Source organism: Oncorhynchus mykiss, chromosome 1 (assembly GCF_057628025.1).
Source record: "Oncorhynchus mykiss isolate SJ-2025 chromosome 1, ASM5762802v1, whole genome shotgun sequence".
NCBI classification, from domain to species: domain Eukaryota; kingdom Metazoa; phylum Chordata; class Actinopteri; order Salmoniformes; family Salmonidae; genus Oncorhynchus; species Oncorhynchus mykiss.
Window position 1 is genome coordinate 65,546,302 of NC_143022.1, and position 16,238 is coordinate 65,562,539.

General features: G+C 40.9%; 1 protein-coding gene across 1 annotated transcript; it reads right to left on the bottom strand.

The window, feature by feature from the left end:
- Nucleotides 1-289: 289 nt before the first annotated feature.
- LOC110526503 (transmembrane 9 superfamily member 3) lies at nt 290-12,824 on the bottom strand. The gene is made up of 15 exons (XM_021607529.3): nt 12,684-12,824; nt 11,394-11,589; nt 11,060-11,182; nt 7,188-7,348; nt 6,895-6,972; nt 6,560-6,691; nt 6,218-6,384; nt 6,007-6,101; nt 5,559-5,689; nt 5,204-5,343; nt 4,959-5,027; nt 3,561-3,707; nt 3,195-3,278; nt 2,117-2,193; nt 290-1,932 (listed from the first exon to the last, which is right to left on the bottom strand). Exons 1-15 carry the CDS (start codon nt 12,774-12,776, stop codon nt 1,865-1,867), a joined length of 1,761 nt encoding a protein of 586 aa, XP_021463204.1. The 5' UTR covers nt 12,777-12,824; the 3' UTR covers nt 290-1,864.
- Nucleotides 12,825-16,238: the final 3,414 nt, after the last annotated feature.

A 16,238-nucleotide genomic window follows, 5' to 3' on the forward strand; every position in this document is an offset into this window, starting at 1 on the left:
CCTACATGTTTGCATTATTTTAATGGTTCTAAAATTGAAGAGAGCATGTACATGAATATTGTAAAGAGAATGAGGTCTGACAGTGTCAAAATAAGGAAGGGGAAAAGCAGCCATCACACCAGTTTTATTCTACCAATTCAAAAGTGTGATCATACACAGATTGTATTTTCCCAAAACAGTGTCCAAAGAATATTGCTTCTGGTCTTGGATAGTTGAAAAAAAGAAAGGAATCAGTTACGAAATGTATAAGCCAGACAATGTAACCATTTACAAACCATGCCTGTATAACCCCTGTACATAAAGATGTTTATTTTGTTCATTTTTTACAGCAAGTTAATATGCAGGTTTAAAATGTCTTTAGACATATAGTACACAACATGAGGTGCCAAAAAATCAACTTCAGTATTGGAAATGAGAAAGGTATTGCCACTTCTCATACATTTAAGGTACATACTGTATTTTACAGCAACAACGAAAAGGTTTTAAAACACTGCAGCACTGTATGTAGCTATGAACACATCTAGTTAAGTGTACATAAATGTCACTTCGGTGGAAACTAGCACAATTGCCTCATTTCATCTGACATTCACAATGTTTCAGGTTATGAAAACCAAAGATAAAACGTGAGGGACATGGCTGACCAAAGAATGGAGAGCCGTTTAAAGCATACATCTAACCAAATAAACAGTCCGTTTTCTGTCATCTCACTCTTTGGCAAGCAGCCAGCACACACTTCTTTGAATTTGAGACTGCTACATGAGATGTCCACAACCAGGGAAAGTGAAGGAAATGTAGATAACGAATGGCCAAACAAAATGGAATTTGATAAGCATATGTTTCGATGGAAACTTCATGCAATTTCAGGCAAGATAACAGCGCCACCCCATCCCAAGCACCAAAACAGAAAAAAAAACAATATATATTTTTGTTTATAACCGAATGATTTAAAAAAAGCCCCCAAAAAAACCCTGTAGTAAATCTGTACAACCAAAATACATTTGAGATCTACATCTAAAGTTACATTATTAAGGTTATATACACTTTTCCCCCTATCCATATATTATCTTTACAAGTAGACTTCATTCAAACCCAAACATTAAGAAAACATAAGCGGGAAATTGAATCACATCAAACATCCATTTAAAACAATCTGTCATTTATACTGTACTTCAAAACCAACAGTTATTCACTTGTTCCTTTCGCAAAATGTTTTTTTTTTTTTTTTCATCTGTACAGCAAACTTCAGCAGATCTAAAATATTTATCTTGGTTGGTTGGTTGATTTTAAACTACTGTATTTGGAAATTAGATAGAACCATTCCCATATTTTGACTAACTCTGATAAGTTAGTATAACATCCAGTATATGTTAAGTGTCTAGTGTAGCTAGTAAAAATGAATGTGGAAGTCAGAATATAATAATAAGGGAATTCTGAGTGACAATAATACAAAATAGAATCAAGTCAGAGCATGGACGCAAACCCAACTCTCCAATATTCTAATACAATAGAACAAAGGCTTTCAATATGGCCTCTTCACTGAAGAGAGCTAGACTATTCCATAATAAAGATCTTTATGTTCTCTGGTGGTGGGTGGGACTGGATTGGAAAAGGGGAAGCCATGTTACGTTTTGAACAGCATCTGCTTCAGAACGTTGGTTGAATGCAATTGATAAAAACAGAACCGGTTAGGATTTTCTTTTTCCGCAGTTTTGCTCTTGTACAATCTTTGTTTTGCAACATTCAAATTCATTCAGAAAAAGAACTACATTTGTACAAAGTGAGATACCGCGAAAAAAAAAGAAAAGAAAAAAAGTATGTTGGGGAAAGCGTCAGCTTATCTGTGGATCCCTTGCTTGCATCTGTCCTAGTCAATTTTCACATTTGTGTAGATCTTCCTCACGAAGGCACTTGTTCCCACATACCCAACAGCTCCTACAAAAATATATTGTTGTAATGTGTCATTGCATCAATAACCATGTATGTTTGCCACTGTCTGAGCTACATTTAAAAGATTGTGTTTACGGAATAACCTCCAAAGCCTAAACTGTAATATCATACGAATTCCAATACTTGGATCAAACAAATCAGATGCTGTGAAGGGTGAAGTGGAACTCACCACACATAATTCCCAGAGAAGAACTAAACACTGCCATGTAGCCAAAGTAAAAGGACGTCTGGAACAGACCATACATCCTGAAACAGATGGGACAAAACAATTGTCAGCGGAGGTAATACACAGGAAGACACTGCTGAAACATCTTTCATACACATACAGTACTGTATGTAGGGATGGGAATTTTGAAAATAATAAATGTCTATGTTGAGGCACTTTCATGAAAATATTGGAGTACTCGCACGTTAGTGTGAAATGAGGCTGAGAGCAAAAGGTTTGCTGCATACTATCCAATTACACATAAACTGAAAACAAAACTTAAAATAGGGTCCAAATGCAGCCGTTTTGAGCTCAATATCAAATCATTTCAGGGTAACAAGTATCTTATTGTAATTGTTTTCAATAAAAGGAAACAAAGATTCTTAGCAAAGAGTAATTTCTCAAGCAAAAATTGATAGGTACCACTCCCAGACAAATTTTCACAATTTCACAGTATTATTCCAACCTCAGATGGGTTAGCTGACAAAGTCACGAAAACTATTCACACGCGTCACACGCTTCAATGGGGCAGTGAAGTCTGTGAGAAGTTGTGATTCTGGATGGCCAGATAACTACCAACAATGACAAGAAACTGCCATGTGGGGAATCGTAAGTGACTTGTTTTTAGCTAGTTTCATCTAGTTTTTGATACCATGTCTTGTTTGCAGGTGTTTTGACTGATTTCATGTAAATGCTAATATGGCTAAAATTAGCTAGCTAGCTAACCAAACAACTAACAATGTATTTGAAAGACAAAAAGTGCTCATTGTGCAAATATACTTATGATTTCAATAAAAATGTTCACTGCACCTGAAATAGTCCAAACAAACACATCTTATGAGTGAAATTCTGTCAGTGATTATACATTTCACCTGTTGAACGGTTTCATTTGTACATTGAGTATTTGAATTGAGTACTAGCGCCCATCCCTCTGACAGAATGCTTTAGGGCAACACAGTCTTGTTTTCTACAGTCAACAGATTATTTATTTCAGCTGTGTACAATATGCATTTTATATAATAAAAATAATATTGGAACTCACTTTGTTTTGAAGAAATAGTAGTAAAAGGAGTACATGTAAACATAAACTGCAGTGGATGCAGCAGAGAGAAAGCTTGTCCATTGCCTGAGAGGAGAAAAAAACATGGAGAACGTAAATTAAAAAGCACAAATACCATAGCCAGCCTGAGGATGGTGTGTTTCAGGATTTTCCTGAACACAATATACTGTATTCAGCTGTGTTATAGTTCTTAAGCTAGACATGCAATTATACTTATGCCTAATCACACCAAGTGGTGTATAAGGCCCACACACACACACAAGGTCCCTCCATTTAATTAATGGAATTAATCCATTTAATGAATTAATGATTCATGTAATTAATTACTACAGATGGTCTTTAACTCACCATCTGTAGTCCTCAGCATTGAGGAGGAAGTAAGTGCAGACAATTGTGACACACACGGTGACAATGCAGAGGATAACCAGGACCAGCATCATGAACCCATATACGTAGTAGATCTTATAGGCCCAAAATGAAGTGAAGATGAAGTACCTGGAAAATAAGAAGCAAACAATGCATTTCCACTTCCAGCCATGCACAGGTTTTATATGGTGAATTAACGATTTGCCAAAACAAAGGACACCACCATAAAGTGTCTAAATAGGGATGTTGGGCCACCAAAACAGCTTCAACGTGCCTAAACATAGACTCTACAAGTGTCTGGAACTCTATTGGAGGGATGTGCCACGATTCTTATACAAAAAAAATATATAAATTGGGTGTTTTGTTAATTGTGGTGGAAAGTTCATAGTCAGACGCCGCTCCAGAATCTCCCATAAGTGTTCAATTGGGTTGAGATCTGGTGACCGAGACAGCCATGGCATATGGCAGGGTTCACCAACTGGCGTCCGCGGGCGATTTTATTTGGCTCCCCGAAGTTCTTCGCAAAAATATTGTTGGACATAAAAGACTGAAAAAATTAAATCAAATCGGCTCCAGGTGATTTTAATTTAGGAAATCTGTTCCAAAATATTCCCACGCATAATACAGATATATATGTGACCATCTACAAAACGTAAGCAAGGTGTGAAATGATTATGTTTTAGTCAAATATTCTAGTTCTAATAATCTAGTTGATCCCTAGCATATGGTTTACATCACATGTCAAACTCATTCCATGGAGGGGCGAGAGAGTGCAGGTTTTTGTTTTACTTGATTGATTGATTAATTAAAAGGTTGATGATTAATTAGGAACTCCCCTCTTCTGGTTGTCTAGGGCTTAATTGAAAGGAAAAAACAAAAACCAGCAGAATCTAGACCCTCCGTGTAATGAGTTTGAAACCCCTGATTTACATTGTTTTCAGGCACATCAAATTATTCAGTGGCTACTCGTGCCCTGTGGATGGGGGCATTGTCATCCTGGAAAGAGATCACTTCCATCATAATATAAATGCTTCTGTGTATTTATTGGCATTTACCTTGCCCTCTAAGGCAGGGTTTCCTAACACTCTCCTCGTGCCCACCCCAGATGTTTCATATTTTTGTTTTAACCCTAAAGTGGCACACCTGATTCAATTAGCCACCTAATCATCAAGCATTTGACTATTTGAATCAGGTGTGCTAGTTTAGGGTTAAAACAAAGGTGTGAAATGTCTGGGGGAGGGGGGCTATGAAAGGGTTGGGAAATGCACCCCACAACATAAGAGCTGCCAGAACCCTAATTTACTCAAGTATTTCCTTTATTTTGGTAGTTACCTGTATCTAGTTTATAGTATAGTGAGGTTAAAGTGAGGCGGGACTTACATTTCAATGAAAATAGAACCAAATGGAAGGATTCCTCCCAGACAGACAATGACAGCTGGCTCCATGAACCTGTAAAATGTGATCAGTCTACAATCAGAGACATACAAGGAGCAAACACAGTCCATATCAGCACTTGGGCCCGAATAAACAAACACTTGGGCCTCCAATAAATATGAAAAAAAATGTCACACATACATGGCTATTATTAAGTAATGCTGTACAACAAAGATCAGAGTCATAGATACCATTTCTTCTCAGGGATTGGCCGTGGCACTGCATTGACTCGACAAGGGAAGTTGGGCTGGCCAGAGAGGTTTCTTCCCAGAATGGTTCCCACAAGGTTGAGTGGCAGGATAACAAACAAACAAATACAGCAAACAGCCACCTGAAAACAAAATGCAATAGTAGAATCCATGAGAAATGTTTCATAGTGAGAGCAAACAATATTTCCAAAAAGAAACCTTTTGGTTCATTTGATTTACACACCAATAGGAAGACGGAATAAATCGGCATGCCAATTTCTATGAGAGAAAAATGTGCTCGTTGTTTAGGCAGGTGTTGGCTAAGCGGAGGGAGTGGGCGTCGACACTCTAAACTCACCATGGTGCCAAAGGGGATGGCTCGGGAGGCATGGTAGTACATGGCGATGAAGTTGATGAAGAAGGCTGTCCCACACACCATGGCAGGGATCAGGAAGGCCCCGATAAACATCTGTTTAATCCACCGTCTACCTATAGGATCAAATATCATCAGTTATCATAAGGGTGCACATTATGGGTGAATTGCAATAATCCACCATGTGTTATTTACACAATCACACTAACAATGTAGCCTAATTTGTCAATACCCATGTCAATAGGTTTCAAACAGTATTCTACACCAGGTATCACAAACAATGGTTTGACAACCCAAGCTACATGTTCAGGTTAAGAAAATGTCATAGGTGACAATGTTCTGCTCGGCAAAACTGCCCTTGCAGAGTGCAGTAATAATGGAATTGTGCTGTGTAGGAACTGAGTTTCTATTTTTAAGAAAAGCCCTTACATACCTCCTTGTTTTGCATACAAACTTCCGCCAAAATAGCCATTGACGGGAGAGGTGGCAGCATATACAAAGATGGCTGTGCTCAGCATAGATCCTCTCCTGTAGAGACAAATGCGAAGCCGCAGTGTGCGTACACACACACACACACACACGTTAGACAGCAGTGAAGAAACACACTATTAGGTTGCTATCTGCAGGTGGCGCCCATCACTTACTCAGTGTACAGATCCTCAATCATGGCCACGATGATGACGATGAAAGAGACCGAGAAGATCTGGCATCCAGAGCCAATAAGGGAGGAGAAGATCATGGGGTGGCTTGACGGCCGGAACACGTCTCCATGGACCTGCTTCCATCCATATTCATCCCCCAGGTCCCTGTCCTGCAGCAGGGAGAAGCAGGAAAGGGCCAGGGGTACATTAAAGACAAAAAGGACATGCAGCTAGCCAAAATTCGACGAAGCACTGGAGCCTAAACTATCACAGCAAAAAAATGTAAGTGCATGTTGTTCAATGTAAGATTCTGTCATTAATGCTACCGAGGCCATGAAACGTTACCATGTCATCCATTTCCTCCTCTTTGCTGTATCTAGCATAGTCTTTTCTTAGCGTTCTCATCAGGATCATGGACACCAGGCCAACCAAGAAGATAACCATCATGAAGGAGTTGAAGATGGAAAACCAGTGAATCTAAAGAAGAGAAAATAGATTTGTTTCATTACCACACCACAGGGAATATCAAAAATGCACACACAGAACCCATCCCTAGATTCTTCCGCTTGATTATAGAACAATGGCATCCTTGAGAATTGGTCAAACAGGCTGGCCACTTTTCCTGTATTGTGCAGTTCAGTGCAAGATTGCATTATTTTTTCGGAGAAAAAGAAACTTACTCTATGCTGGAAAAAAGATGGATCAAGATACTTGTCAAATCTGTCTTCAAACTTCACATCTGACTTCTTCCACTTTACCTGTGGTAAAAAAAAAAGATGTTTTACTCAATTGTTCCTTTGGCGAACGAGCCACGTATGGATGACGGCGACGTGGGTGACCTTACTTTATGTAAAACAATATAAAGCTCTGTGTGGGAAATGTCATCACACTTCAAATACGTATTCAAGCCTGTGTATAATAGAAAAATCCAGTCCCATTTCCCCATCTCTGACAAGAAAATGCAAATACTTACAGAGTACGACATTGCAATTCTTGTGTTGGGCACAAGCTTGACTTTGCCTTCACTTGTCAGGTTGACATCGACAATACGGTTGCCATTGAAGCCGATCTCCAATTTCTTGTAAGTCCACAGATAATGATCCTCTCCATTTTCATCTGCCTCGCCGACAATTCCTAGAAAATAGAGAGAGGTGTGGGATGAGTGCACTACTACCAGAAATGCACTGGCAACTTGGCAAGTCTGGTGTGGAACACAGTAAGCAGATCCAGGGCTTAAAGTCTATATTTATTCATACTCAGAATAGTATTCCGTATGGGTATGAAAACTTGGGCCATCTGCCCCCACCTCCTGTGCATACATATATTTGTACATACATACAGTGCTTTGCAAAAGTATTCAGACTCCTTGGGTTTGTTCAACATTTATTGCCTTACAAAGTGGGATTAAAATGGATTTCATTGTCATTTGTATCACCAATCGACACAAAACTGTCAAATTAGAAGAAAAAATATTTTTATTTTTTAATTATGTAAGTTAAATAAAGTAGTGAGCCCATTTGTTTAAGGAAGCCTAAATTCAAGAGTCAAATTTGGCTTAACAAATCACATTTTAAGGTACATGGACTCACTGTGAAATAATAGGGGTTGACATGATTTTTGAATGACCCTTCCTCGGTCCCCCTAACAAATCAAATTATTGGTCACATACACATGGCTAGCAGTGTAGCGAAATGCTTATGCTTCTAGATCCGACAGTGCAGCAGTATCTAACAGGTAATATCTAACAGATTCCACAACAAAACCTAATACACACAATATAGTAAAGGAATTGGATAAGAATATATAAGTATAAAATATATGGATGAGCAGTGAGAGCGTGGATTATGTATGAAACCACCCAGACACATGAAAGATAGTCATCCTTCTGAACTGAGCAGCAGGACAGGAATGAAACTGCTCAGTGATGTTTAAAATCACCAATGTCCTCATAACAACTACAGAGTTAAATGGCTGTGACGGGATAGAGCCGAGGACGGATCAACAACATTGTAGTGACTCCACAATAATGAACTAAATGAGAGTGAAAAGAAATATACAAAATAAAAAAATAATATTCCAAAACATGTATGCAACAAGGCACTAAAGTAATACTGCAAAAAGGAATACACCTTTTGGCCTAAATGCAGTCTTATGTTTGGGGAAAATCCAACACGCCACTAACTCCCACCTTATTTTCAAGCATAGTGGTGGCTGCATCATGGTATGGGAATGAAGAAGGCATGACAATGCCTCTTGGGAGGTGGAAAAGCTTTAGCATGGGCCCTCAGATCCTCAAAAGGTTATACAGCTGCACCATTGAGAGCATCTTGCCTGGCTGCATCACAACTTGGTATGGCAACCGCTTGACATCCAACCCCAAGGCGCTAGAGGGTACAGTAAGTCTGGTGAGTATGCAGGCCATGAAAGAACTGGGACATTTTCAGCTTCCAGGAATTGTGCACAGATCCTTGTAACATGGGGTTGTGCATTATCATTCCGAAACATGAGGTGATGGTGGCGGATGAATGGCATGACAATGGGACTCAGGATCTCGTCATGGTATCTCTGTGCATTCAAATTGCCATCGATAAAATGCAATCTTGTTCATTGTCCGTAGCTTATGCCTGCCCATACCATAATCTCATCGCCACAATGGGGCACTGTTCACAACGTTGACATCAGCCAACTGTTTAACTTTTTTAAGTGTTTAACTTTTCTATTATTTCTCACTGCATTGTTGGGAAGGGCCCGTAAGAAAGCATTTCACTGTTAGTCTACACTGGTTGTTTTTAAGTAGCATGTGACAAATAACATTTGATTTGGATGCCTGACATTGGCAAATACTGGAGAGTTTCAGAATAAAAAGTAAATACGATGAAGCACAGGCTAAATCCTTGAGGAAGACCTGCTTTACGCCAGGGACTGGGTGAAGAATTCATCTTTCAGCAGGACAATAACCTACAACACAAGGCCAAATCTACACCGGCTCTGCTTATAAAGAAGACGGTGAATGTTCCTGAGTGGCCATGTTACCGTTTTGACTTAAATCTGCTTAACAATCCATGGCAAGACTTACTGCCATCTAGCCATGATCCCCAACATCTTGACAGAGCTTGAAGTATTTTGAAAAGAAAAATAACATTCCGGAGTGTTGTGTGTAGATGAAAATTGTTTAAAAAAAATGACAAATCATTCTCATTTTGTAACACAAAAATGAAGAAATACAAGGAGTCTGAATACCTTTGCAAGGCACGGTATATAAATGGCAGCTGTTTAGCCAATGTATACTACAGGACCAAAAGTATGTGGACACCTGCTCGTTGAACAGCTCATTCCAAAATCATGGGCGTTAATATAGAGTTGGTACCGCCTTTGCTACTATAACAGCCTCCACTCTTCTGGGAAGGCTTTCAACTCGGAACGTCGCTGCAGGGACTTGCTTCCATTCAGCCACAAGAACATTAGTGAGGTCGGGCACTGATGTTGGGCGAAATTGCCTGGCTCACAATTGGCATTTCAATTCATCCCAAAGGTGTTCGATGGGGTTGAGGTCAGGGCTCCGTGCAGGCCAGTCACGTTCTTACACACTGGGGCCTCCTGAGTGGCGCGCAGTGGTCTAAGGCACTACATCGCAGATCTGAAGTGAGCAGTGTTAAAAAGCAGCGAGGCTTGGCAAGTCAAGGACTCTCGACCTTTGCCTCTCCGGGGTCTGTTGGGGAGTTGCAGCAAAGAAACAAGACCATAAGTACCAATTGGATATCACAAAATTGGGGGGAAAAGGGTGTAAAAAATGTATAAATAAAAAAAGTTATTCCACACCAATCTCGATAAACCTCAAACCCAGAGTTGTCCGTCGGACTGCCATATGGTGAAGCGTGATTCATCACTCTAGAGAACACGTCCAATGACAGCAAGCTTTTACACCAATCCAGGTGACGCTTGGCATTGTGCATGGTGATCTTATGCTTGTGTGCCGCTGCTCAGCCATGGAAAGCCATTTCTTGAGGCTCCCAACGAACAGTTATTGCACTGACGTTGCTTCCAGAGGCAGTTTAGTAGTGAGTGTTGCAAATGAGGACAGACAAAAACTATTTTTGGGCCTACCACTTTGCGGCTGAGACGTTTCTACTTCACAATAATAGCACTTACAGTTGACCAGGGAAGCTCTAGCAGGGCAGACATTTGACCAATTGACTTTTTGGAAAGGTGGCATCCTATAACGGTGCCATGTTGAATGTCACAGAGCTCTTCAGTAAGGCCATTCTACTGACAATGTCTGTCTGTGGAGTTTGCATGGCGGTGTACTAAATTTTATACACCTGTCAGCAACGGGCGAGGCTGAAATAGCAGAATCCACCAATTTGAAGTGTATCTATTTATGATGGTTTCCCTTTAGAAACAGGTCATTGACCATGATTGATGTCTTGGTTACCTGTACCAAGTTGAAAACATAATAAATCTGTAGTAAGGCTAGGCTGATTCACATTACAACTATAGGCCCAATGAAAAGATCTGCTGTGAACTCAAATACAATGAAGTTCAGGAAAATGTGGTTTGTAGGCACCATTCAATGTAAAAGACCTCTATGTTTAAGACCTTCCTCATTACAGAACTGGGCCCATCTCAGCCATGGTGAACTAGGCTTTTCCATACATAACCTTATGTAATGTTCAAACTACTTTCTATAACAACCAGTGTGAGAGGCAACAGATAAGCCCAGAAAAGTAGAATGTTCAGAATGAACTTTGGATGCTTTCTTTTCAACTGCCTCTGGAGCATGACTTTGAATCCTCGTAACTAAATTACAGGACAAGTCACAACAGGCTGTGTAGCAAGATCACTCACCCCAGATGGGTAAGTCATCAATGTACATTTGGTACCAATAGTGATTCTTAATGGCATATACAAAGGCATCCCGTTTGGCTTTGTCCAGCTCGATTTCACAGTACGTTGTTTGCATGACCTCATCTGTGAGAACAAAACAACATAAAGTGTTGGTATTAGTATGGCATAACACACTACAAGAAGATATGCAAGTGTAGGCTGCTTTTGGATCTAACCTCATGCTAGGAAAGATTATATTGACTACTCCAAATCAAACAATGCTGATCAAATAGTGACTAATAATATAACTCTTTATTAAAGGCACAGCTGCCTGTGGGTGTAGCTTTTTGGATACCTTTGAACTTGATGTCTAGGCCACTGAACTCCAGCTCGACTCCCTGCAGAGCCTCTCCTAGCGTTTCATGGTAGTGGCTAATAGTCTTTTTGGTGCCCACACAGAAGGGCAGGGAGAAGTATTTGTATGTTTCTTGTCTGTTGTGGTAAGGCCCCACCGTATTCATCCATAACACCACCTCTTCTTTATCTGTGTACTACAAAGGGGAAGAAAGACATTACACATTTCAAACATGCTATACTTGTTTTGCTTGTCGTCTGATGGCACCATTCTGTATTCTATTCAGCCAACATGCTAGTCAAAAATACACAAAGTTAATATTTAAATGACCCATGTCAAAAACCAATGAACGAACACATGACATACAAGCATGAGTCAACAGCAACGAAATGCATACAGGTCTTTTCAACCTGAGTGACAGCTATCAAGTTCAAGCTCTGTCATTAGTCGTTTTCATCTTGACAGTTATGGGCAGAACACAATGCAGATACAACAACGTGCTTTATCAATGCAAAAACTCTCCTGATCACATTTACACTGACAACATGGCATTGGTAACTAAGGATGTCTGCATGCAGCTAGCTGGTTGGTTGTGTAGTTAGTTAACGTTACCTAGCCAGATTTTCCTTCAGCACTAAGTGCGGATACAAACGTAATAGCTGGCTACGGTACTACAGGTTGAAGCATGATCAAACCACACATCAAGACGTGCAAAATAATGTTATTCCCAATTGTACCAGAAAACACGGAAAGCGATTTTGTCTTGACCATTGGATGTCCTACATAGAATGACAGGCCTGAATAACCGGATATGGAGTCTTCGCACTGACATACTAGCTAGTTGGCTAGGGCATCTTCCTAGCAGATATTTTGGAATATTTAGCTAACTAGCAAGTCAAGCAACTAAATAACCAAATCCTATGGATGACTGGTTAAGCAAATGATTGCCCCCAATCAGATGTAGCTAGGCCTACTACTATGCACGGATGTCACTGGCTGGCTAACTACTGCTTGCTAGCTTCTTTGCTAGCTAGCTTCTTTGCTAGCAAACGTTAGCTAGCTAATGCTACGTGGTCCCCCACGTTAACTTGTTCGCGAACGTTAGTTCTTGTATTAATTATTTATCAACCTTTAAAGTGTTTCACCTAAAATATTAACTACATACATTATTCCTCTTATCGCACATATAAGCTAATCGGTTTACTAATATAGCTAACGAGCCAGAATGTGCATTAATTTCACCACCACACACACGGCTTTCCATTTTCAATCGGCCTCAAATTATCTTACCGTGTGTTCGTGTTCATCTGCCTCGATCGGCATTAATAACTCGGCAAACGAAAAAAAGGCCACAACTGCAATCTTCCACCTGGAAGACCCCATCCTTTTCTAGGGAAAAGTTTACAGATTTGGGATGTTAGCTTTCTTAGGGCTATCCCACCTTCTTCCTGGTTGTATGACAGTGGCAGTTTTTTAGGATGCTCTTCAGACGCATATGGCGTAAATTGCCTCACGAGCTCACATCGTATTCGCATGTGATTGACGCGTACATGTCACATGGCTTGTACTCGCCAATCAATGTCGAAGGCGATGAAGAAACGTTGAATAATGTAACTCCGGCTGTTGGCTTACACATTCCGCCACTTTCAGCCACGTCATCCGACTGCGAGAACCAGAATTGCCTCACCTTTGTGTGCATATAACCTGAAACCTGGCCCACTCAAGTGTGCAACTGCAGACCATAATTCGGGGCGTTCCTGCAGGTGGCCATCCCTGAATCTGCAGGAACGCCCTCCTCCCCTTTCATGAACCCCCCCAGGCAGAAACCCCCTTATGAATGTGGGTCAAAAGGGAAATAAAAGTATTATCTGAGTTTTTTCACTCCCGCCTGGCAGGTCAGTATTTAACAGAACTGCGAGAGAACAGTGCCCGACAGGTGGGGCGAAGGACTGTATACCGGTCACCCCCTGCCTCCCGCTAGTACATCAGGTGGGAGGCTGGAGCGACACAGTGTGCTAACTAGCTATAGTTATACACATTTTTGCTACTGGTGTGTAATAGCTATTGGTAGCTACTGTTGTCGTCTCGCCTCTTCTTCTGTGAGGTTAATCGGCAGTTGGCATCCAATGTTATGGTGCATTACCGCCATCTGCTGTACTGGAGCCCCCCTGCCTCCCGCCTATGTACTGGAGTCATAGCTTAAAAAATGGACCAATAGAAGTATAAAGAGAGGTTCATGCAGATGCAGGAATGCCCACATGCAGGAACTCCCAAAATGGCGGGCTGCAGTTGCACCCTTCTTGGCCCACTTCTCATGTATGATTATTATTGCAGCGTTGGAACTAGAAAACTCAGCAATTTTCGACAGTTTCCTAGTTCCGACTAGTACTTGAACGCGGCATACACTGGTGATATCTAACTAATTTAACAGATTTGTCATCATCATCATATCTGCTTGGAATACTAGGTACATCTCATTACATCATGTGACATAAAATATGTATAACTGTATCATGTTCCACTGTAGTGATTTGTGTCTCTTTTAGTCTTTATCTCAGACTTAGCCAGCCATGTAAAACATCCAACAAGGACTTTTTAATTTATTTGTTTGAACCTTTATTTACAGTGCCTTGCGAAAGTATTCGGCCCCCTTGAACTTTGCGACCTTTTGCCACATTTCAGGCTTCAAACATAAAGATATATTTTTTTGTGAAGAATCAACAACAAGTGGGACACAATCATGAAGTGGAACAACATTTATTGGATATTTCAAACTTTTTTAACAAATCAAAAACTGAAGAATTGGGCGTGCAAAATTATTCAGCCCCCTTAAGTTAATACTTTGTAGCGCCACCTTTTGCTGCGATTACAGCTGTAAGTCGCTTGGGGTATGTCTCTATCAGTTTTGCACATCGAGAGACTGGAATTTTTTCCCATTCCTCCTTGCAAAACAGCTCGAGCTCAGTGAGGTTGGATGGAGAGCATTTGTGAACAGCAGTTTTCAGTTCTTTCCACAGATTCTCGATTGGATTCAGGTCTGGACTTTGACTTGGCCATTCTAACACCTGGATATGTTTATTTTTGAACCATTCCATTGTAGATTTTGCTTTATGTTTTGGATCATTGTCTTGTTGGAAGACAAATCTCCGTCCCAGTCTCAGGTCTTTTGCAGACTCCATCAGGTTTTCTTCCAGAATGGTCCTGTATTTGGCTCCATCCATCTTCCCATCAATTTTAACCATCTTCCCTGTCCCTGCTGAAGAAAAGCAGGCCCAAACCAGGATGCTGCCACCACCATGTTTGACAGTGGGGGTGGTGTGTTCAGCTGTGTTGCTTTTACGCCAAACATAACATTTTGCATTGTTGCCCAAAAGTTCAATTTGACAGTGGGGGTGACGTCATCGATGCACTAATTAACGAAGCCGGTGACTGATGGGGTAAACTCCTCAATGTTGTCGGATGAATCGCGGAACATATTCAAATCTGTGCTAGCGAAACAGTCCTGTAGCTTAACATCCACACCACTTTCATATTGAGTGTGTCAGTGGTACTTCCGATTTGAGTCTTTGCTCGTGAGCAGAAAGCAGGAGGATAGCGTTATGGTCTGATTTGCCAAAGGTAGGGTGAGGGAGGGTCTTGTATGCGTTTCTGTGTGTGGAATAAAGGCAATCTAGATTTTTGTCACCTCTAGTTGCACGGGTGACACAGCAGATGTTCTGACCTTACACATTGCACTCTTTGAGAGGTAGTTAGCAAACCATTCCAAAGACCCTTCAGAGACACCAATACTCATTATCCGACCCACAAGAATGTAATGGCCTACTGTATAGAAAACTTTGGAAAAGGCAGTAAAGATAGCAGCACAACTTTGCTTCGAGTCAAGGGCAGTGGTGACATAATTTAGGGCCTTTAAGGTTGCAGTGAGACATCCTTAACTTCAGAATTGGTGGGTCCCTTGCGGGACGGTTGAGACAGGTAAAAAAGGTGAGAGATATGCTCAGCAATAACAGAGGATGCAACCTTAAAGAAGAAAGGATTTAAACCATCTGACCTAGATGTTTTCTTAGGGTCAGGTTTAAGGAGCTCCTTTAGCACCTCAGACTCTGTGACCGCCTGCAGAGAGAAGCTTGGCATGGGAAAAAGAGGGAGGAGCATCAGGGCTAGTCACATTAGAAGGGCTGGGAGATGAGGAAGTGCTGGACGGGCAAGGAGGTGTGGATGAGTCAAATAGAAATACTGACTTAATGAAGTGATTAAAGAGCTCAGCCATACGTTCCTTGTCAGTAACAACCACATTATCAACATTAAGGGACATAGGCAGCTGTGAAGAGGAGGGTTAATTATCCAGGTATCTCACCATTTTCCAGAACTTCTTGGGGTTAGATCCAGAGAGAACAGCTCCTTAAAGTAACTGACTTTGGCCTTCCAGATAGCCTGAGTGGGCGCTTATCCAAACCCCCCCCAAAACTCCATTCATTCTCCATTAGGCTTTGTCCAATGAACCATGGTGCAGTTACAGTGTCTACAAAAAGACAGCATTACTATTGCTCTCTATTGGGGCTATTAACAATAGATGGGCCAGGGTGTACATGCACATTTCCAGATATCATCAGCAGTAATACAATCAGGGCACAGCAGAAGACAGGGAGAGCTTTGCAGTGTGAATGTTTTTGAATGTGCATCAGATGGCAACAAGATCATATTGTACAGCAGTTTTATCAGGTAACGAATACAAAGCCGCCGAGAGAGGGTTAGAATAAGATGGAAGGCCTTGTCTGTGTAACCAATAGAGTCAGAGTCGTGAGTGTGGAAACAAACATTCCCACTGGGCACTGGCGTCAGTTC

Bases quoted from the DNA above. Each gene is read 5' to 3' on its own strand.
- LOC110526503 (XM_021607529.3), bottom strand. From the start codon at position 12,776: ATGGGGTCTTCCAGGTGGAAGATTGCAGTTGTGGCCTTTTTTTCGTTT. The intron at 6,973-7,187 runs GTAAGTATTTGC...TTTTTACCACAG, and splicing joins GAATTGCAATGTCGTACTCT to GTAAAGTGGAAGAAGTCAGA. The intron at 5,028-5,203 runs GTATCTATGACT...CACATTTTACAG, and splicing joins CCAATCCCTGAGAAGAAATG to GTTCATGGAGCCAGCTGTCA.